This window comes from Mixophyes fleayi, chromosome 3, assembly GCF_038048845.1.
Source record: "Mixophyes fleayi isolate aMixFle1 chromosome 3, aMixFle1.hap1, whole genome shotgun sequence".
In the NCBI taxonomy this organism is placed as follows: Eukaryota; Metazoa; Chordata; class Amphibia; order Anura; family Limnodynastidae; genus Mixophyes; species Mixophyes fleayi.
The window spans coordinates 118539422-118563426 of NC_134404.1; the positions used below are offsets into that span (position 1 = coordinate 118539422).

Sequence of the window (24005 nt, forward strand, 5' to 3'; positions counted from 1 at the left end):
GCCACGCAAACTGGACAAGAACCGGCCGTTTGGCACTTAGGGCAAGAGGTTTCTTTTCTTGTGTCACTGATGAATATTAGAACATTTTATCCATTGTAATTTATATTTTTTTGCTTTTTGTCGTCTTCATTGCAATTCATATGGATAGGCACAGACTGCTTTAAAGTATAAGTCTCTCCATAATGAGTAAAGACTTCTGCAAAGATCCATTTATTTAGCAGCCTAGTGGGCCAATTCCCCAACCAGTGAGTTTTTACAGTATAACACAGACTACTCCGGAGTTCATAAGTCCTGAAATGAAAGCACATGAGAAAATGTGTGTACTGCCATGCATTTAAACATGATATTTTAATCGAGGCTTTAAAATGTTTCTCTCTTCTCTTTTCAAAATAGGTTATGTGTGAATTGGGAAATGATGTGATAAATAGTATATATGAAGCACGAGTGGATGTCGCAGGGGTAAAAAAGCCTCAGAATGGATGTCAGAGGTAAGTTGTATATTATTGTGTCTAAGTCATAGTTGTAGTATCATCTATTCATTACTGAATACTTTGGTTTCTTTTTATCCATTTATAACTTTAGTGCATTTTAGAAAGGTCACTTTATATATAGATATAGAGAAAGCGCTATATGTAGAGAGCTATATATATAGATAGATAGATAGATAGATATATTCAACAAAGTTCTATGGTTGAGTAAGATGCTAGATGTATAGATTACTATGTAGCGATCCAAACTTAGTGGTCATCTAAGAGAAATATAATGTAAATTAATTGAGTATGTTTATTAATGTATCTTGTAAAATATAGAATGTATATAGCCAGTTAGGGGGGTATTCAATTGTTCGTCCGGACCGCCGAAAAACTCGCGCTCTAAAACTATTACCGTTAATACTGTAAAATTACGCTTAAAAACCGTTCATACGGTAATTTACTTGCTGAATTTCAGCAGCGAGCTGAAATTCAGCGAGTAATTACCATATTAACGGTAATAGTTTTAGAGCGTGATTATTTCGGCCGTCAAGCCGAACAATTGAATACCCCCCTTAGTGTGTTAAATAGGTTTGTTAGCCTCAAATTTTAATCACGTGTTTTATGTTTGTAATGGGGTCATGAGGTTTTAGAATAAAACATGGTCAAGGATAGATTATTTTACCTGAAAGAAAATGGTCATGATTCCACAGTATGTAATTATTTTTCCAACTTCCCAGATTAGGACTGTAGATACCTCAGAGGCTTGATTATCACTAACCTCAATAATTCACATGGGGGTCATGTCATGTATGCTATGTATAGTTTTGTTATCCCTTTGTGCTAGCTGGAAGCATACTTAACAAGTTATGTCTGCTACATTTCCTCTTACTTTAATATTTTCGGGCCTATAAAGACCAGGCCATCTCCCAGCCCCAATAACATCATACTATGCCCCGATGATGTCAGACATAAGTATTACCATTTGCAAGCTATTGTATTGCCAAAAGATTATCGCCCCTCCGTTGACAGGTGAGCTTTGGTCGGAGATAAAGGGATTCTGGGAAAATGAAAGTAAACAATGGATTGATATTGAATGTTGAACTTTGGAAGCAGACTTATTATGACCATCATAGAAACTTGGTAAAGTGTTCCAATAATGTCTGCATACATCTGTTGCTTAATATTTCCATTACCCATTAGAAAGCACAATACATCGGGTTGGAGTCTCTTTAATGCTAGTTATTGGCCAAGAAATTTGTTCTGAAAATACATTCGCGTCGTTTTTAAAATTGGTTGGTTAAAAAAAAATTATAGATATTTTTTTTTTGTTCAGCTCAGTATTTACTCACCTCACTTACCCCCATCCTATCGTCCCATGTGAATGCATTGACTCAGCCAGTAATTACATTAGTCTTCACATTTTGTGATAACTTGCAGAGAGGTGAGGAAACCTATTCATGTGATAATGTTATGTCCTAGGCAGGAGAGAGAGGCGTACATCAAAGCGAAGTATGTGGAGAAGAAGTTTGTGGATAATAGCGGTGAATCGACTCTGGTGGTGAGGAAGAAAAGCTTATCTCAGAAGAGCAGTGAGAACCGCCTATCTTCCGATAAAGGCCTAGCTGTAGCAGGACACATTAGAACTCCTTCCGGATGCTCAGGTATCTACAAATGTAACACAGAGCTTCAATATTTTATCTATGTCATTTATTACTTTAGGGATAGATCAGTTATTGCATGGAAAACCATAAATGTAAGTGGGCAAAATATAAAATCTGCATATGAGAATTTAATTTAATTCATACATTTGTGTCTTTATAATGCTTTAGTTAAGTTATAATTAAACCTTTGTAAACCTCAACCTTATAAACCACGCTTAAGGATGGCATGGTGGTCCCACTAGTATTCATTTGAAAGTCTTCAATTCTTAGAATTGTGCCATTGCTGATAACGTTTTCAGAATTTTCGTTTCACGTGTTCTGTTATCGAAAAAACCTTTTAACAAAATAATTGATGCACACGTCTGCAGAAAAATTCTAAGAATATAAAACCTGCTGTTATAGATCACAAGGATATGCTGTTAAAATCATTAAAGTAAACGTCATTTTATCATGTCCATTTTTAAAAAAACAAATTTGACAAACGGTAACCATTTTACATATCCCAAATGCTTGAATTTTCTTTGCAAGCACAGAATCTAAAGCTGGGAAGAGGGTATTCTATCCCGCAGAGGTAGCCATTGTGTGTACTGATTACATGGTGTCCCAGGCGTCGCTGCTTCCTTGTGAATTGATTTGTCAGGAGTGTGACATGGTCATGGCTGTCTCCTCTTGTAGGTGCACAATATATTTATATGTAGTTTCTGAATGCCATGTGCATTATGGGTTAGTATTGCATTGGTTTGATTTCCCCATTTAAGATCTCCCATTGCTATTGGACATAGCGCTCTTGTTGACTTATTGTAATGCAGGGTGTACTGTTCTTAACGCTAGGTTGGAATGGCCAGTGATGGCCTACCAGTTACCTGTGTCAATTAGATGCACTGAGGTATCATGCAGTCGCTTGAATAGCAACTTTCTCCGTTTAAACATGGATGAGTACTAGAAGGATGGTTTAACAAATGCAATTAAAACAGTAAACTTGATTGTCAATGTAAAGGCTAAGGCCAACTATGGCACTTTAACAACTTGCACTGGCACTATGTTAGGGTAACATTGTTATGTATAATGGGCAGAGTTTGTAAAACCCCAGTGACCTCTTCTCTGAAGGAGGTCATATTGAATGCTGTAGAGGAGATTCTCATTGATTAATCAGTCATCAGACTGCTGTCTAATTATATGTTTGCTTATATACCACTGTGGACAATGTATGCAAATTTTATATACATTTTGAAATGTGCATACAGAACACACTTGTTTGGTATCCTGTTCACATTGTATCGATGTGTTGGTCTAACTGCAAACTCTGTAGCACTTACCAGTAAGTGTAAATGGAAGTTTGTCTTTCATGGGGTTGAAAATATGTTGCTGAGCTTATATCTTTTTAGGTGATAGATAAGAATTCTGAATTACCTCTAAATGTTGCCACACATGGTTTGTCCGTTTTATCCCCACATCAACACGTGTGTTTGTGTCTCGTCCGGTCTCCAAAGATAGCAGATAATACTACAAATCTGTCCAGGTTTATATTTCCCAGCCGTAATGATTATGTGTATGATTATCACTATCTAAAGCAACAAGTTCAGATTTTCTTGTTCAGTGATCAAGCTGAATGCCCAGAGTGTGGCCAGCTAAATTATTTTTCTTTCATAGTATGAGGAGTTCAAGAAATGTTGATTAGTTTCTTATTACCCAACATTATCTGCCAAGGTGTGCAGTTTTCTGTAAAACAAACATATTAAAGGTCTAGATCAATAAATCTTTGAAACTTCATATATCTGTATATGTCTTTCACTGTAACAATGAATAATATTGGACTTTATGGGACAGTCGTATAATTAAAATATTGCCGTTTATTTTTGTGATAAATTCTCTTTAAGCCTTTATATTTGGGGAGATTTGCAGAGGTGATCTGCCACTTCCTACTGTTCAGGGGTTTTAGGTGTTTGTAGAACGTACTTCAACCTTCATCTTTGCTTTTTTCAAAGGAAATTCTGTATAAATAATTTGACGTGACACTTGGCTTAATGGAGATTACAGATGTTTATACAGTTTGATCTCTGTAGGTAGCAATAGCAAAATAAATGCCAACTAAGTACTTCTATGGATTTTTTATGTTGGCATCTCTTGTGTTGCCAAGTGGTAAATACTGGAAACCGAATGTATAACTGGATCTGTAACTTCTGCTAATTGTTTATTCTGACAGTCACACTTTCTCTTTCACCAGATAGCTGTCTGGTTTTACTTGACCCTCTTTCCTCTTTTACTGCCTGCTTTATGCTTTGCTAACCTGCATGTCCCCAGCGGTTGCTGTTAGCAGTGACGAAGCAAGGCGGGAGTCTCTGTTCTGTCCTGATGAGCTAGACTCACTCTTCTCCTACTTTGATACTTCCTCAAAGCTGCGTAGTAGTAAGTAACAATTCTTGTGCAGTCTTTGCTGTGCTTTTTTGGTGCTTCTGTCTGGTCTTTCCCTTTAGCTGCTCGTTAACTATACTTAATGTCAACTTTTCTGTTGCATTTGATCACTTTTTTGATTATTTTTGTAGGATTATGCCATAATATATATTTCTAGAACGTCTACACTGTAGTCTGTTCATGTGAAAGTCATTGTACATCTGCTGCCTTTCACCTATGGATTTTTATAACTTTATATACTATACGTCTTAATGATGGATTTGCAAAGAAATGTTATTGGAATTTGTGCAAAATGCAAATTGCTTTTAAACGCGTAGCATGTATTCTTGTATGTGCAATTTTCCACTATAGTCTGGACTGGTGAGAGTGATATCCAGAGGTAAAAATGTTGGGTGTGTAAAAAAAAATAAAAAATTTAAATCAGACCATTGTAGGAAGGCATCCATTTTTTTTTTATTTTTTTTTACTATTTGTCCACAGCCTCTTAATCGTCATTGCTGTGCCCCCAGATGTCTTTATCTAATTCATTCATTAGTCATTTGGTTTTCTATACATTAGCTAACATACCACCTGTCCTAGATTCATCAGCACTGCACATATGACAAAGGCGATCATACAAGTAATTAATGTGTCTATACAAGCTGCTACATAACTTCAGTAAATGCAGGCAGCGGGGATGTCTGCTACCTTTACAATGTGGAATGCTATTCTTACTAGGCCCCTTAGAGACTCGATTTAGCAATAAAATTTACTTATGTGGCAAATCCTTTTAAAGTTTTATGTTTACATTGTGTATGTTACTAATTGTTATTAGTTATATGAGCAGTTTGTATACTGGCTTTAGATTCTGTTTTGAAGGGAAACTACTAATATTTACTAATACTCTTTAAACCATCAAGAAAAACGTTGGTCCCATTTCTGGGATTTACACCATTTCAGTAATGCAGTCTCCCACGTTTTAGCTTCTCTAAGCATAACTGTATGTGCATTGAAAAGTTTTTGATATTTACTTTTTTCTGTTTTGTTACCTGGATTAACCTGATTGCAGAGTAACAGCAGCCTGGTTTTCAAGGGGTTCTGCAGGGTTGACGCAGCATAAAAATGAAACCTTTACAGCCACTGTTTCCTAATGTCCTAAATTACATACATTAAGTAATAAATATGCAAATACCCTCCCCCCCAAAGCTAATTGAATAACTAACCCTGCTTTGTAGCCCCTGGTATTTATAGCTTTCACTTACTCCCTGTAAACACTGAAAGAATTTAAGAAAGGTTGAACTAGATGGACAATGATTTATACCCATTTCCCTATTACTGAAAACCTGTGATTGCTTCACAATGGCTGCTTTCACAAGGGATAATAAATTGCATTCAGGCCAGGACTAGGCAACGTCATAATTTGAATGGATCTTATTTTGATCCTGATTATATCAATTAATAATATAATAGGAATCCATACATAAAAGTATCTATTTTAAAATGTTGAGGGACAACCTTTTCAGAAATACAGTTACTGAGGAAGGTCGCTCTCAATGTATGTGAAGCATTATTGTACAGTTGATTCCAGCAATGCAAGATGCTCATTGGAAACTAGACTATACTGTAAGGTATAGAGCAAAAAACGGTATGCAGCGCTCAAATCTAACTGTCTCCAATATAGGCTAATAAAAATAATGAGTGGCAGATCACGAGTGGTCAAGTATATAAAATCAACATGTTTATTGTGTATATTAAAAATCATGCATGTAAATACCTGTATACTTATACTGTAAGGTATAGCTAGCTGCACCAATGCCTAACAATAGGGCACACAACTACTCCTTATCAGAAACGTTTGGAGGAAAGCAGAACAACTCTACTTCAGATGATGCTCCCCCAAAAATATAGTCCTTGATCCCAGTGGCATTTTTCCACTTCATGAAAGCCAAGCAATTAAGACTTGCATGAAAATGTATAGTCTAGAATTAGTTAATTGGTCACGTAACAACCACCTTTGCTGTTCCCATTTAATTATGTGACCTATACTGTAGGCTGTATTGCTAAGTGTAGACGTGTCGATACACACTCAGATGATGGCCAGTTTGGACCTGCTTGACAAAATGAGGCTGATCTAGTAGTGTACATGCCCAGTGCGGAGCCCACTCTATGCATTCAAAATCCAACCTTAACAGACGCTTGCCGTGTGACCATATGTTTGTTAGTTCACCTCTTGGACAGAACAGCTGAATTTGAGGGTGTGTGGTAGCTAAGTCATACAATGTCTTGTTTGCAGCAGAAAGTGTGCCAATAAACTTTTTAGAAAGGAGTAATTTAATTGGTCACTCCATTCCAACAATATTGTCAATCAAGGAAAGAAGATTAATGACTGTTTGAAATAGTCTGCCTACTAGTATCCTAAGTGACTGATTTTCTTTTCTTGTCCTTGCTTTTCAAAGTTCTGTGCCTTTAACCATACAGCACACACTGTTGCATTATTCTAAATAGAGACTATAGTTGTGCAGTATCCCATACAAATAATTATAGAGCCGAACATTATATAATATAATAACCGTACTAATATCAACAACCCTGCTGCCCCAGCTCACCTTCCATCCAATATGAAAGTCTTAATACAGCATGTACAGTACTTGTTAGTGTGTTCATTCCATGGAGCACAATGCAGTGAACATGATTGCTGTGCTTTATTAAAATGTGTGAGCTGCACATTATAACACCTGACCTTGAGTACAACCTGTTTTGTTTGATTTTATTAGTGAAGAGCAATGACAGTGGAATTCAGTTCAGTGCAGATGGTAGCCGGGAGCTCCTAGCAGCTACAGTATCTTCCAACAGTTTGTATGATGCAGGTTAGTGTTTTCTTTTATACTAATCCTCTAAAAGTATGTTTTTAACATTATTAAAGGGATAGGAAACATTTATCGTAATGAACAATGTTACTTGCCAGCAGTGCGATGTATCTAGGTGAAGAAATGGCCCCAGGACTGGATGTGAGTGTTGTGTGATTGGATCTAACCCTGGGCAGCCATATTGCTCGGTGTTCCCTACAGATCTAAGTTGATGTTTTAGGTTTTACTATAGATTGTCCACAGGGTTAATAAATCTGTTGGAAATGTTCTATTAGCTGTGTGGCTTTGCATCAATACACTGCTAATGTAATCCTAACGGTCCATCATCATCATTTATATAGCGCCAACATATTCCGTAGCGCTTTACAATTGGGGACAAAGATAGTAAACTAATAAACACACTGGGCAAAACAGACAACGAGGTGAGAAGGCTGCTCGCAAGCTTACAGTCTATGGGACTGAGGTTATCCTATGTGATATAATTCGAGAGGGGAGTTATTTTTACTTTTTTACTACCTGGATTGTGTGATAAAATAAATTTTTGTAATATCCAGTTACAGAGGTAAAAAAAAGCCCTTCCCTTTAAAGCAAAATATTTAAGATGTTCCTTTACCTTCCTTCAGAGTTGGGAAAGAAAGATGAGAAAAGGGATTCTGCAGTGTTTCAAGACACTAGAAGCACAAGAAAAATTCTCCCAGGACTTCAACTGTATCAAGCAGCGTTTAGGCAAAATCTTCCAGTGATGGCTGAGGCCTTGGCCCACGGTGCAGAAGTCAACTGGGTTAATGCAAAAGAAAACAACTCGACACCGCTGATACAAGCAGTGCATGGGGTAAGAAATACACACTCATAACACATACATATATTTATGTAAATTTAATCTGGCTCGACCAACATTGATGTGGCCAACTGTTGTAGAACTCCAGTCCCAGCAGGCATTGGCTGCTTTCAAGAAAACAAAAAAAACAACATTAATACGTGTGTGTGTGTGTGTGTGTGTGTGTGTGTGTGTGTGTGTAGACATTTAATGTAGAGATCATAAAGGGATCCTGATATTCATTCCTCATAATCTTCACTTATGTCTTTAGGGATCTCTAGTGACCTGCGAGTTTCTGCTACAAAATGGTGCCAACGTTAATCACCTTGATGTGAAAGGGCGAGGACCGCTACATCATGCAACAGTGCTCGGTCATACAGGGTAAACACAGTGATTTTGTTGTCTACAATGCTGAATTATTTTACAGGGAAGGATGCTTAATAGTATTATGCAGGGGGGGCTATGAATCCAGTTTGTTATATATACAATTACAGTGCTACATTTAGCCCTCAGGTACCAATTTAACAGAGCAAATGTAAAGTTCTGTGAACCAATGTCCGCGCTTCCTGCTTCATTAGTTCTTTACACAATTCCACCATCCTGGACCCTAGAATAACACAACAATGTTTTGATATTTGTACATGATGGCATTGATGGTATACACCAATAATTACCTGCAACATAGTTGAGACGAGGACTGCTTGAAGCTTCAGTCTATGCATAACCTTGATTATAACATTTTATTGTTAACAAACTAGCAGGATGTACAAAGTTTTGTGGCTCATTGATCTTCAGCATTTTTCAGTGCATTTAACTGTTGCTTTAATTTTTCTTCTCCTGCACATCTGTGTGTAACTGTAACCAATTTTAAAGTGGGTGGAATAAGGAACAAACTGTTGCTAAACGGGTTATTAGAATGTTCATAGCAACATAGAATATTTCAGGAAAAGGTTGTGCTGATCTGTACCTTGAAATCAAGGCTGCTAATGACAGTGTCGTTGTGTGGGACGTGGGAAGCCAAGGGCTCAGTTAGAGATTGACACAGGAGTCTTGTATCCCTGCTCTGTGCTCTTTCAAACTGTTTTGGGGCTAGATAAGTAGTATTAAATTCACACCTATCGGAACAAAGTTTATACATCTCGTTTGTTTATTAGAACTTTAAATTAATTGAGCACCTATTGTAAATCAACGAAACACTTTCAATGCTATGGAAAAACACACAGAGGAGAGGGCGTTACTTTCAACTACAAAGTAGGTACGCTGGAGTGCCTAATTATGCAAAGCAGTGCAAAAACCAGATTTCAGTTTGCAGAGTGAATTGAGATAGAGAGGGGGAGAGGATGCATTTTTGAGGTCTTACTCTACGGAGGGGCACAGTGTCATTACCACTCCACAAACAGATTTTTTTGTGAGGGTTTGTAAGGCCCTCACAGACTCGATGTGTTATGTATTCTTTGTATGCTATGTACTCTAGGTATGCTAGGGGAAGGTTTAGGGAATAATGTTATATCTCCTTCATCCTATCTGGGGACACTGCTACCATGGGGTTGTAGCTGGGGAGTGTGGAGTTGGCACTTAACTAGTTAATCTGTGGCTGCTGACAGACTCCTGCCCTCTAAAACCCTCTGTAGCTAGTCAGTGTAGTCTAAGTGCCCAAGGAGTTGGGCTGACTTTTGTTTGCTGCTGTTTATTTATTTTTATAGGCCATTTTTTTTACTATGTTAGAGGCAGAAAGTAGATAGGAAGGCTGGGACAGCAAGGCTGCATTACTTGGAGGAACTTCAGTGCTGTCAGGTAGTGAGAGTGGCGGCTCTCACAGAAACCACCTATCTTCTTTGTTTGATGCTGGCGCGCGACGGGAGAAGACTCAACCACATCATTTCCTAGGGACTGGCGCTGCTCTGTGGAGCATTGAATGCCGGAATCCAGAAGCGATGGCTGCCGCCATCTTGGATGGTACCAACTCCCTTCCTCAGAGGTGGGGGGGGGGGAGTGGTGACGGAGCTACATTGAATAATGCATTTAATGCATTAAGAGAGAGGCAGTCTGCGGGCTTAATAAGAGAAGCGCTGCTGACAAACCCTTACAAGCAGTCAGGAGGACTAATGGATGCTGCAAGACGGGGAGGAATTGTTATAGAGCTCCCCCTGTCTTAATCGGCAGGTTGGTTTCTTCCACAGCGCCGAAGCATCAGCTGGAGAAGAAAACTTTTGCAGTCAAACTTCGACAGACTTGGCTGCTGCTGGACTCCCTCCTGCCTGCTATACATTAGCCTGGATAGGCTAAGTAGTATTCATTCTTTATATTACACTGTACTTGCTATAAAAGTGGAGGTATATTGTGTTTTACAAGAGATATAGTGTTGTAGTTACTTAATTGAATATATTGTTTTCTAGTCATTAAAAAGTATACATATATAATTTGATTATAATAAAAAAAATAATCTGAGATAAAACTGGTGACTTTGTCAGGGATTAGGGGTCACTCTGTACTTGTGTGATTGTATACTATACTTTCTATCCTGTATTGTTCCTATTCAGTAATTATGTCTGATAAGGGAAAATCTACCAAAGCTAAATTTTATAATTGTTCAAAATGTAAAATAAAATCACCTGTGGGACAACAAGACCCGGGGGCCCTCTGCATGGGCTGTGAGGCGGGGTCCCAGGCCACGCAGTCTTAGGTTTCAGCTCCTATAGCCATGGAGGAACCGAGGTGGACAATGTCTTTATAGCAGTCAGTAGATTCTCTGGTGCAGCTTTTGAGCCGCCCGAAAGGGACTTCAGTGGCGAAACAACCCTCTACTTCATTAGTAGGGGTAGTCCAGATGGCAATATTGTCCCAACAAGAGGAGAATGCAGGGGTAGGTCCAAGTGGCCTTCCATCCTCTAACTCCTTCAGGCCTTTCCCAGGGGGAACCGGCCTGGTCCAGTGCCTTGGTTAAATGATGAAACCTGTTTTTAGACTACCCAGGACCATCGGGGTCTAGAAACAAGAGACACAGATTGAACCATACTCTCTTCTCTGACTCTCTGTATGAGTCAGATTTCCAGACACAGGTCTTAGACATGGATGACTCAAACAGAAACCAGGGTATTGAGGATCTAGTTCTGGCAGTACGGCGGGCTTTTAACCTTGTAGACATTGGCGATCCTAGACCAGTTAACCAGGGGTTATTCAAAAAGGTTAAAAAACCCATGATTTAATTTCCCCCTTTTTCGGAATTAAGGGAGATTGCTGAATCGGCCTAGGCACAGCCCGATTGCAAAATGGTGGTTTCACGTAGGTTTATATCCCTGTATCCATTACAGCCAGATGATCTAGCACGCTGGGAACAGGTTCCTAGAGCGGATACATCAGTGGCACGACTGGTGCACCACACTACACTACCAGTTATGGGCACCGACATTCTTCAGGATGTCGCTGATCGTAAGGTGGAAGGATTTTTAAATCCATTTATGAAATAGCGGGAGCCTCCTTTAGACCCATACTGTCTTCTGCATGGGTTGCTAGGGTAATGGAAACTTGGGCTGACCGACTGGCAAAGGAATTGCAGGATTCGGACCTTCTTCCCCTGGCTTTACACCCGAGGAAGCTTCAGGGTATCTGTATGAGGCAGCGCAGAATGCAGCATTCTTGTCATCTTCCATGTCAGCTGCTGTGATGGTAGCTAGAAGAACTCTCTGTCTTCGACGTCTCGACGTTCGAGACAATCCCCTTTGGAAGGTTTCACTCAAGATGCTTCCAGGGAGATCTCCTAAAGAAGTGGTCAGGTTCATCTCTCCACTTGGAGCACCAGAGAATGCTATTGGACACCAGAGAACAACGTGTGCCAGTCTAAAGGGCTGGGGTACAGTGGTGTTACATTTGTACCTTCAGGGTCTTTGGTCGCAACAAGAAAGTTCCCTTCCAATAAATATCCTGGAGTTGAAGGCCATGTTGATGACTGTCAAAGGGGCTCAGTCCCTAATTCAGGGATTCCCAATACGATTACAATCTGACAATGGCACGGCGGTTGCATATGTCAACAAACGGGGGGGACAAGCTCAGATATTTGCAGTTCGTCCCATCTCTGTCAGCCGTATTCATTCCAGGCATTCTAAATTGGGAAGCCGACTTTCTAAGTCATCACACAGCAATGCCAGGGGAATGGTCCCTCCACCCAGAGGTATTTCAGATGCAAGTCCGGAAGTGGAGCCTTCCAGATCTGGATCTTATGGCGTCAAGACACAATCGGAAGGTTCCCAGGTTCTGTGCAAGAGCAAAGGACCCACTGGTGGTGGACATAATCACAATGCACTGGAATTTTCAGCTAGGGTACCTTTTCCCTCCCATTCCAATGCTTCCCCGAGTACTCCGGAGGGTCAAGCAGGGAGGACTCCCAGTTATACTGGTAGCTCCCCATTGGCCCCGCAGAGTATGGTATGCAGACATCCTTTTCATGTCAGTGGGACAAGGACTTCGTCTGCCTCTTTGCAACGACCTCCTTCTGTTCGGTTCAGCATCAGGACCTGCCTCGACTGGCTTTGATGGCATGGCTGTTGAAGCCAGCCTCTGGTGGTCGAAAGGGTTTTCCTCCAGGGTGATGAATACTCTGTTACGGGATGGAAAGGCAGTGTTGGCCTACCATAGAACTGGCGCATTTCACATTAAATGGTGTGTAGACCAGGCACACAATACAAGTAAATTTCATTTGCCCTGGCTGCTAGGTTTTCTTCAAAACAGTCTTGATGTAGGGCTCCTCCTGGAATCCTTAAAGGTCCAAGTCTCAGGTCCTTTCCATCTTCTTCCAGAGGCATCTGGTGGACCTTCCGGAAGTCCGTGCTTTTTTGCAGGGGGTCTTGCACATTCAATCTCCCTTTGTTCCTCCAATGGCACCCTGGGATCTGAATTTGATACCATCTATGCTTCAGGAACCTCCTTTTCAACCCTTACACTCAGCAGACCTTAGATTTCTGACATGGAAGGTGGTGTTTCTGCTGGCCATAGCGTCGGCTAGACGAGTGTCAGAGCTTGGGGCTCTATCCTGCAGGGAGCCTTTCCTGGTCTTCCATGATGACAGGGCGATGCTTTAGACTGTCCCTTCCTTTCAATGGAAAGTAGTTTCCGGATTTCACATTAATCAGGAAATAGTGGTTCCGGTATTCCAGTATGCTTCTGCAGGTTCTTCCTTAGAACATTTAGATGTGGTCAGGGCATTATGTATTTATGTCCAAAGAACTTCGGCTATCCAACGTACGGACTCTCATTTTATTCCGATTGATTTCCAAAGAAGAGGCTGGCTAGCTCCCAAGCATGCCATTGCTAGATGGCTTACCCTTACAATAAAACAGGTGTATCTTAAGGCTAACCAGACTGTGCCTACCCATATTCCGGCACACCCCACCAGGTCTGTGGGGGCTTCCTGGGATGCGCGTATTGGGGTCTTGGCTGATGGTCCTCAGTCCTTACATACACCAAATTTTATCAGTTCAGTGGGTTCGCGTCCTCAGATGCTAACTTCAGCCGTAGTGTGCTACGAGCTGGGCTTCCAGGATGGTCCCTCCCTTAGGGGGGCTGCTTTGGTATGTCCCCATGGTAGCAGTGTCCCCCAGATAGGATGAAGGAGAAAAGAGGATTTTTATACTCACGATAAATACCTTTCTCTGATTCCATCTGGGGGACACTGCGTTTCCTCCCTTCTGTTTTTTTGCTATTTGCTTCTTGGTGGGTTTGACTCCCTTTCCTTGAGGGCTTTAGAATTACACTGACTAGCTACAAGGGGTTGCTGAGGGGAGGAGTCTGTCAGCAGCCACAGATTAACTAGTTAAGTGCCAACTCCACACTCCCCAGCTACAACGCCATGGTAGCAGTGTCCCCCAGATGGAATCAGAGAAAGGGATTTATCGAAAATTATAAAAATCCTCTTCTTTTTTTTGTTTTTTTTGTTTCCACTTTTGGGGAGAGTTTATAGTGAAAGGAGGCTTAGATGGCCTTGGTTCCTACCCCTTCAGGAGACCCTTGGGCAGTCACTGACAGCATGAATCCTACAATGGCAGTGTATGCTGACATTTGCATTTAGAGACCTCACAGCCTCTAGTCAATCGTAAATTTACTGTGGCTTGTCAGGAGGCGGGTAACGTTGGTATACACAAGCAAGCTATACACAGAATTATATCAGAGTACGTATGTATGTACCCTATGTGTCAAGTATGTCCCACACCTATTAGGTTGAAAAAGCAATTTTTAACTTCTGTTTCATATCATTGTATGTAGTGCAGTACATATCCCCTTAATGTACTGCACTACATAATATGTCCGCATTTTATAAAGAAAAAATAATAATGTTGGTTTTGTTCAATGCCACTTAACGTAATTTTTCTCTTTTAATTGGGGCGGCTCAAATATTTTTCAAATAATGTATTATATTGCTTACCTGCCACTCTTCACATAATTATTTATTTATTTTTTTCCACTCAGGCAAGTGTGTTTATTCCTGAAACGGGGAGCCAACCAACATGCTACTGATGAAGATGGAAAAGATCCTTTGAGTATTGCAATAGAGGCTGCTAATGCTGATATCGTAACACTGTACGTACAGACTCAATTCTTGTATGATGTTAGAGAGTATAGCCACTGTTCACATGAAGAAAGTGTTTATCTATTATCTGTAGTAGCATTTCAATATGGAATAGATTTATGGTTTTATAGATTTCAATAGAGATTTAAACCACAAGCAAAGACACGATTTGACTTTAATATATAGGGAAGGCTGAATAATATACATGAAATAACTAAAGTGTTGAACAGATGTCACAGCAGCTCAGATGACTGTATTCTCCGCTTTTTCTCCGTGAGATTCCTTTAGGACACTATCCTAAAAATGCGGGATGAGTTTTAACTGTCTGTAATGGAGTAAGGAGATAATACATTGCCTTTTAACAGAGCTGAAATGGAATGTTAGGGCAACACTGAATCATTTTGTTTTACCTTCAGGGTTCATAAGTGAAATCTTTATTTTTGGGGTTTAGTGATCATTTAAATAAACATGTGGATGCCATACCACAATTTTAACAACAAATGCTCAAATAAGCGAGATTTGGAAGGCTGCATTCTGTAAAACACACCTTTATTATATATTTAGAAGTAATCCAGTGTTAAATGTGAGAAGGTTACCAAAACTGTCCATATAAATATATCCATTGTTGGGATAACCAAATTGACACATTATTCACAACATTATGTTTGTCTATAATACATCTTAGGACATTAAAAAAAGAAAAACTAATGATTTTCTGCTCACTGTTTTAATCGATTTCTTCACCTCTTTCCCATTCTCTATAGATTGCGCTTGGCACGTATGAATGAAGAGATGCGGGAATCTGAAGGATTTTACGGACAGCCAGGTCAATATTCCACTAATAGCCATACTGAAATGCAATATAGAAAGTGCATGCAAGAATTTATTAGCTTGCAGCTATATCATTCTGAGTCTGTAGGGAGGAAAATGAACAGCAACTCATCCTATTAGTGTTTCACATTATTTTAAGTGAATGAAATGTTGATTATAAAGGGTGATGACAGATGAATGAGCAATATAGGTTATATTTTGTTCCACACATGAATTTAAAATATATCACTTTTTTTTTTAAAAAAAGTGCTAGTTGGACACCCAGGGGGAAGATCTGGAGTTGAATGTAAAAGATGACATTTTGTGTATACGCAAATACGTGTCCGCACACTTACATTTCCTTGTCTGTATTTTGAGTTACATAAGATATACATGCAACCTTAAATCTAGTATATGCGTCTGGAACAAATATGTCTGGATCATCATCATTAATCCAAAAACTGTGCCTGTCTTGTGTAGATGCAAAATTTGCACTTTGTAAGGAAGGTATTTAAAAAAAAAAAAAAATCTGTATCCCAAAATTGGACAAAACTCAAACGGTACATGCTGTACTGCACTTGCACATGAGCATCCTTGATTAGCCTCTGCAAGTGCAAGGGACCGATACTCGATGCTCAAAGTACTGTTGCAAGTTATGCCCAGTGCAAGAAATTTTATGCAAGACGCATATTTACTCATAAGTCTTTAGGAAGCACAAATCACAGCAATGTTAAACCTGTGAATCAAACGTAAAACATTTTATTTTATGTACTCATTAGCCACTAGAAGATACGATCATTTTGCTCATATGTACATATTTATGGAGTACTGTAAGAAACTGTACATAGCAGCAGATTTTGGATAAATGTGTTGATGTGCTGTGAAAGGGATCTTTGTAACCAATACAAAGTATTAATGAATTTCTGGTCTCTGTCCTGGCCAGTCACAGAACACTATATTGGGTGATAAACGCACTAGAAACACAACTAATTTGTCTATTAAAGGGATAGCCTCCACTTGTTAATTTATAGCCTTAACCATTGTTTCCAACCAGGGTTGATTATGTTATTTTTAAGGATTTTTAGCATTGATATATTAAACTTATTATTTCAAAGTGCATTTAGATCTTGGCAAAGCCTGGCAACCTCTAAATAGTTGGCACTGCAGTGTTAGCTGTTACATATATCCATGTGACTGTCTTAAGTAGAGCATGATTGTTCAGCTGGTGGTCTGCAGGCTAGATGTGGCCTTTTAAGGCTTTTCTGTGGCCTCACCATCCTGAAAAGCCACCATAGACTCTACTGTATTACATCATTTTTTTAAATGGTATTTGTCCCATGTGCAGCTAGCTATAGCACATACATTCCCTTCATATAAGTTGTAGGACAGCACTGAAATAGTACAGTCAAGTAAGTATTCCAGGTATGCGTGCGTTCCCCAATCCCCAATTTCAGATGTTTTGTTTTTTTCTTGTGAGTAAATATAAAATTACCTCTTGATTTATTACAATAGTTGGATATTAGTATATGTAAATAGAAGGTTAATGATAAGTGTAATATATATATATATATATATATATATATATATATATATATATATATATATATATATATATATATATATATATATATATATATATATATATATAGTAGTGATTCTCTTGAAGTTGGTGGACTACAACTGTCGGCATGACACCCAACAAAGTAACCACATATAGCACACCCCAGAATCCCCTTGAAGAATCAGAATAGAAACCCTTTTTGTACAAAATATGCCTTTTTACACACACGAATTGAACTTGCTCTCTAAGAAAATGTTTTCCTTGTGATATTTTAATCTAAGCCAGATGGAACAAAAATTCCAAGAATTATGCAGTAGTTGGATTTGTGTAACCCATGTTTGCACCGTAGTCTTTCATCTTTGTTCGCAATGTGATATATAGTTGGTGTTTTTTTGTTATTGTTACTTTCAATTAAGTGAACCTGAAATTTACACTAGATCATAAAAATTTATTTTATGTTCTTTTTTTAACATTTGGTAAACCAGACCTTTATAAAGTACATTGCTTGCATTTGTTTACTTTGTATTTATTCTTCAACTGCATCCAAACTAGACTTCAGTAACCCGAGGCCTTTCTGTAATTTTGGAACTATTGACATGGTGCCTGCAGAATAGTTGCAGAATACATATATTTTGAGTTCTTTACAATATGTCATAGCCTAGTTGTACAGTTGTTTACTCTTGTGTTTTAAACTACATTTTCTGTATTTACTAATTGTACAGTTTGACAAATAGTGCACCATACTGTGTCAGGAGTAAAGCTATACAATATTTAAGAAATGAACAAAGCCCTTTTAAGAAGAATTGCAAATAAATAAGAAAAAAACCTTTTTGATTGCATTATGTTTCAAATATAGCATTTTCAATTTTCTTTTAAACACTTCTGTTTGCCTGAAACAGGGTCTATAGGACCTTTTTATTATGTGAAATTTAATGAAGCTGGTCAGGGATATTACAGACCCCTCGCTCAACTAGCTGTGCATGTTATGACCCATTTATTAACAGATATTGGAGGATGGCCTGTTATCACTCACTGTCCTGACTAATTTACCCACTCACACAGCACTTAGTGGACCTGTAAACATTAAATTGCACTTCTTAATTTAAAGCTGCGCAACCACCGAAAAAAGATGCTACGTGCAGTTGTTTTTCTCAGGGCTCCTCCATTCCTCTAAAAGCCCAGGCTGAAAATCTGTGTAGGAGGGTGTGAGCCAATCACAATCTCATCATTGCGGCTTGTGATTGGTCCTCCTGCCACCCCCTCCTCTGCCATTTAAAGTGACAAAAATGTACCAACCCCTGTCGCTAGGGGTGGAAAATGTTAGCAAAATCTTTTACATGGGTAAAAGTATAACTTTAAAATCGCGCTTCCTAAATTTTTTAGCATGTCCCTACTCCCCAGTCAAAAGCCCTGTCAAATAAACAGTGTTTTTCCTTTTACAGCCCATATACTTAAGATTAAACTGATGGTCTCCTTTCTTATAGTTTATGGACAAGGGGGGAGGGGGCAGGAGCTAGGCATAAGATGCAGCACTCATCTCAATGGGACCTATAAAGATAACAGACAGGCTCTAAGTGAAGCCACATTTTAGGAGTCCTGCTGTGCCTCACTCCCTGCTCCCCTCCTTGCCCTTTTCTGCCCCTTCCATAGTAAGGCTGGTGTCTTAGAAGCAGTGTTTGTGTCAGTAAAAAGCAGCCAATAGCTACTGTTAATTAATAAATTAATATCACTAGTCTGGGATCTGCTGTTTGCTGGATGTTTCCAAAGCTTCTACTGCTCATGAACACTACAAGCAGATTAGAAAAAGCTGCTAAAACTGTGTATATATAAATTCTCTATATTGCTTGTGATCACTTGGGTGATGCATATATGAGCAACTTAGAGAGAGGGGCCCAGCTTGGGCAAGTGAACAGTCCTTGGGCTTTAGGGTTCTAATGCACTTGGCTTTAAAGTTTCCAAGCTCTCCGCACTTGAAACACCTCTGGTTAGACACCCTTACATCTGGAACTCTACTAGCAGCAGTGTTCCCTTTTGAGGAATTGGACTTTGGGTTTACATAATTGGACGCTCTTGTCCTTTGTGTTCACCAACTCCCTTTGAGAGGATGCCAAGACCACCACTTGGTCATGTTCCTCTGTGTATCTAAAATAAAGAGTCTTTTCCTCATGTAGCAATCGTTCAAGCTCTTCATGCTTTACAGCCAGACAAAGCCTCTTTAACTTGCACTCCACAAATTCCTTGCATCCCTAAAGAACAGAACACTTTTTTTTAGATGTTTTCCTGTGGCTTTCACAAGTTTGACAAAATGAGATGGGCGGGTTGTGAGAAATGTTTATATGTACCCCTCAGCTTATCCTGTGTCCTATTGAGCAAGTACATTTTATTCTTTATTTTAAATATTGGATACTCTGCTTTTTTCCCTCTTTCCTTTCACCTATCTGGATGCATGGAGACTCCTAGTAGGTATATGTATGTAAGTTACATTTTAGCTCATGCATGCACAAGGTCTATATGTTTGGTTTATCATCCTGTTGAGCACAAACTTTGATACATTGTTTAGTGCACATCTTGCATATCAGTGCCCTACAGGACTAATAGTAGTTATTGTACACTGAATTTTTCTCCAGCTTATCTAATGTATAACTTTAAAGCAATACATTAGAACTCCATGAGGTTGTTTTGTATATATCATGTAACTCATGCCTTCTTTTTTTTTGTGTAGGGGATGAAACATACCAAGATATATTCAGAGATTTTTCCCATATGGCATCCAACAATCCTGAAAAACTGAATCGTTTTCAGCAGCCAGATCCACAGAAGTCTTGAATTTCATGCAATTTGTGCTGTGCTTCACATAGCAAACCCTCCTTACCCAACAAAATAAAGAAGTGTTGATTAGTTAATCTGGGTGGATGAACTATTTCAGAGCCTGGTCGTAAATTCTGCAAGCCAGTGTTTAACTAGTCTTGGCATTCTGTATTTCTTGCATAGGGACTGCGGTCTCCTGGGTAAACCACTGTTCTGATTAATGATGTCACACTCAAGACATTTAAAAAAATGACTGATAGCCATCCTTTTAGAGATGTTTGTAGTATTTGTTTTATTTGTATTGGGTGAATGGACAAATGTATTTTTCAGCCCTATTTATAGTTACAACACTATAGGGGCCACCAGTGGCTTAGATACCATATTTAATGTTGTATATAACGAGGACCAATAGACATAGCTGCTTCATCTGATATACTCCATAAATCACACATCAAACTCTAAAGAATTCTGCACCTTCTATGACAGTGTTCCTCTAATCTGTTAGCCCTGTCAGAAATATTCCATTGAAGCTTCCTGCCCATCGCAAGCAAAACTAAAGTTTACGGTGTAAGTTTAGACAAGACTCATGACATTGTCTTCTCACCAAAGAGAATTATTTATTTAACTGTGTTTCTCTATTGCAGTTTAGGTAACGCCCATTTAGATTGGTTAACGCATATACATTTTTAATGACACTTTAATTTGCTACATACTCGCCTTCAACTCCTAACCACCACTAGCCTACTGTTAAATGGCACAATTAATGTTTTGTATTGCACCATGTAATAGCAGAATAATTTTAATTTGTATTTTGCTGCCAAAGTTGCCTAGTTGAAAACGTAAATGTACATTTGTTACACGTCTCTGTACGTGTTCTACAGTTTTACCATTAAAACTGCTATCAAATTGAGATTTGAGTTCATTACATTACTTTTCAAAAAAATAAGGGGCTCATAGTACGAAGAGAGTGCAATATCCACTAACCAGTAGCAAACAGATAGCTTTCATTTTCTAAACTGTTCTGTGTTACAGCATTTATGTGCACATTACACTTGGTTAATAAATAAACTCTTGGTGTATTAATTCTAAAGGTTATCTAGCTTTCCTTATGCGGTAGATGGCCATCACAAAAGTAGGAGTAACCACATTACATAATGTGACCGGTGTCTTTATGTAAGACATTATTTTGTAGCTGAATATTAATTTTCTTACTTTTTGTTAAAAATGACAGTGTTTTTAACAGTTTATCCCAGCTTGTGTTATCACTTGTGCATTTATTGAAAGAGATTACACTATATGCATTGTGATCTCTTTCTATACATTTTGCTTTTAAGCTAGTGATTTATTTACGTTATGAAGATGGATGTTTTAGCTACTGAAATAACATCTGATAATAGCATGCTTTATAATGTTGCTGTAATATAACTATTAGAGAATGGAGTATGCTTAAAGTATTAAAAAAAAAATGACATTAGTCTTGTATTGGTGAAAGCCATATCACATATCCTATTTTATATAAAAAGAGTTAGTGTCTGCTAAAGAAGTGTACATAAAATGTAGTATTATAATATGTTTTATAAATGCATTAATCGTCCAAGAACTGTTAATATTGCTTACAATGTCCTCAAAGGGAATGTTGCTGATCTTCTATAACAGCACATATGGGACAGCAATGTCATGTAGTGACAACCTGGTCTTCCTATTAGCATATTTCTGTTCTGTACAACACAAGATTGTGTGTTTTTCATTTTGATATGAAGTTTTAATGGGAGAAGCCTAGACTGTCCACACTACCACCAATGACAATATCGCTAACAGCCAATTAAAGCTAGGAACTAAGCATACAGGAGCATAATAAATACGCTAAAACATTTTATTTGCTGTCCTATTTCACTTTAAAAGGATAACTGTCTCTTGTTCACACAATAACTACCATTGTTGTCACATTTTGACTTACCATAGCTAAAAGCCTGTTCTCCCTTTAGTGTCATTGGCTTGTCACTGTTCTGTATTTAAATATTTTGAATACAAAGCAAATTTGTTTTCTTTTGTGTCCTTATAATATTTAATATTATAGCTCATGTTGACACAGGAGTTAAAGACATATATTTCCCAACATCAGTTCTCATTTAGATTATGGTGACATATAAACAAAATATCCCAAAAACAATTGTGCAGTTTTTAGGGGGATTCTGTTATATCCTATAGTACTCTGATGCAGATTAAAAATGTCAATGCCTTTCCTATGAGTACAGTCTCCAATGGAAGCTTAAAGTGCACAGCATTGAAATCGGGTTAAACTGGGGCTATACTTCCAAAATATGATTTGGTGTTTGCACAATTATTTGTTACAGTGACAACAATATGTGCCATGTAACGCCGAGAAGTGTTCCGATAACGCATCTCACATTTCACTAACATTTTAAGAGTTTAGTTTGTCTTCTACTTAGGTAAAGTCTACCTTTTTAAAAATGATCTACTAAAAATAAGTGAGTGATAATCTGCTGTAGATAAAGAAAGTACATTCCCAATTATGTCAGAATTGAGGTTGGAGCAAGTGTTTAAATAGTAAGAAGGAAACGTTTTTACACAACTGCCACTGAATAAAACTTCTGCACTCTTGGAAAGATGGCTGCTTTCTATAATGCACAGTATTTGGGATATGAGGTGTTTGTTTACCTTTCCCAATGCTTTTCCTAACATTACTCTGTTCTAAGTGCAATATTTTTCACATGGATGCATCTAGTGCTTTCTGATTGGTGGCTACAGTTCTTTGCATTGCAATATTCCTTCCAAAAAATATACTATGATGAATGTCAAACATATCTAGTTTTATCGTAATCATTTTTGTAAGTTAAACTTGAATGTAGTTTTATTTTTGCTTACTCGAAAATAAAAGAACCTATGTCAGCTCAAATGTATATTATGTAACAATTGTAAATACTTGATCAAATAATTTGTACACTGCAAAATGGGAAAATATGCCATTTCAATAAAAAATACAATAAAACGTTGTGACTGTGTTTGAGTTAACTATATTGTGCAGTGTAGTTGCATGTATTAGTGGAAGGTTAGTCCAGTCTACATAACAACGCCTGTGGTTTGGAGCTGTAACAAGAAGAGCTTGGCAAATCCACTAAAATCATTGAAGGTTGCAGATGTATCCCCATTTAATAACTTTGAACTGTAGAAGATGATTTGTACACTAAAATACTAATCACTAAAATTGGACCAATTCCTTTAAAGCTATATATATGTGAAATGTAAAGAGTGCATTATCAATCAAGAGAGCACAGGGTCAGGAAGGAAACATTGTATAACACTATACACATGGGTCAACTTTCTATGCTAACAATACATGGTAATCCAAAAATACTGTGTATTTATGTTGTTTTTTGTTAAACCTGGTTTGATTGAGGTTTAATATGCTTTTACTTGCCTGGTATTTAAACCTCCTCTGTCACCAAAAAGTCCTGTTCCCTACATCTGTCCCAACCTGTTTACTGCTGTCTCCTAGATGTCCAAGCTCCTGCATATTCCTTTTCTGATGATGGTTTGTATATCGCACAATATTTGTGCATTTGAAGGTGTAAGTGGATGAGGGGCTCTGTCAGCAATTAAGGCAGTATATGTGAATGAGGGTCATTGTGTGCATTCTGACAACTGTGTAATTTGGGAGGTTGTCAATGTGTCCAAAGAAATTGAGGGGCTATACAATGTCTACATGCGATTTTGAGGTCTCTTCATGAGGGTGTTGGTCTGTATTTAGGGCTACAAAATTAACTCCACCTTTTTGTTGATTTTTTTTTTTCAAATTAAAATAGTACACCCGTCAGTAGGTTGATGTACACATATACAAGCAGCACATTGTGGATATTAATAGGTTCTCTGTGAAATTTGTGTAAGTATTGTATATGTATTTGTGCTGCACATATTATATCAACAAAGATCAATAAGAAGCTGGATGAAGACTTACTAAAACTGCCTCTTGACGGCAGGACTTGTATCGGAGAGCAATGATTGTTTGATCAGCTGAATGAATATTAATCCACAAAGTT

The 24005-nt window shown here is 38.3% G+C and overlaps 1 protein-coding gene across 3 annotated transcripts in view; it reads left to right on the top strand.

Moving 5' to 3' along the window:
• ACAP2 (ArfGAP with coiled-coil, ankyrin repeat and PH domains 2) overlaps window positions 1–22961 on the top strand; it is a 66606-nt gene extending 43645 nt beyond the window's left edge. For 2 of the 3 annotated variants that reach the window (XM_075202247.1, XM_075202248.1), the window contains 8 exons: window positions 394–488; window positions 1953–2134; window positions 7300–7392; window positions 8016–8224; window positions 8481–8590; window positions 14669–14779; window positions 15533–15594; window positions 19862–22961. In XM_075202247.1, coding sequence (XP_075058348.1) covers window positions 394–488; window positions 1953–2134; window positions 7300–7392; window positions 8016–8224; window positions 8481–8590; window positions 14669–14779; window positions 15533–15594; window positions 19862–19965 — 966 coding nt within the window. In that variant the 3' untranslated portion in view covers window positions 19966–22961. The remainder of the gene's footprint in view (window positions 1–393; window positions 489–1952; window positions 2135–7299; window positions 7393–8015; window positions 8225–8480; window positions 8591–14668; window positions 14780–15532; window positions 15595–19861) is intronic. The other variant, XM_075202249.1, reaches the window with a different exon arrangement.
• The last annotated feature ends 1044 nt before the right edge of the window (window positions 22962–24005 follow it).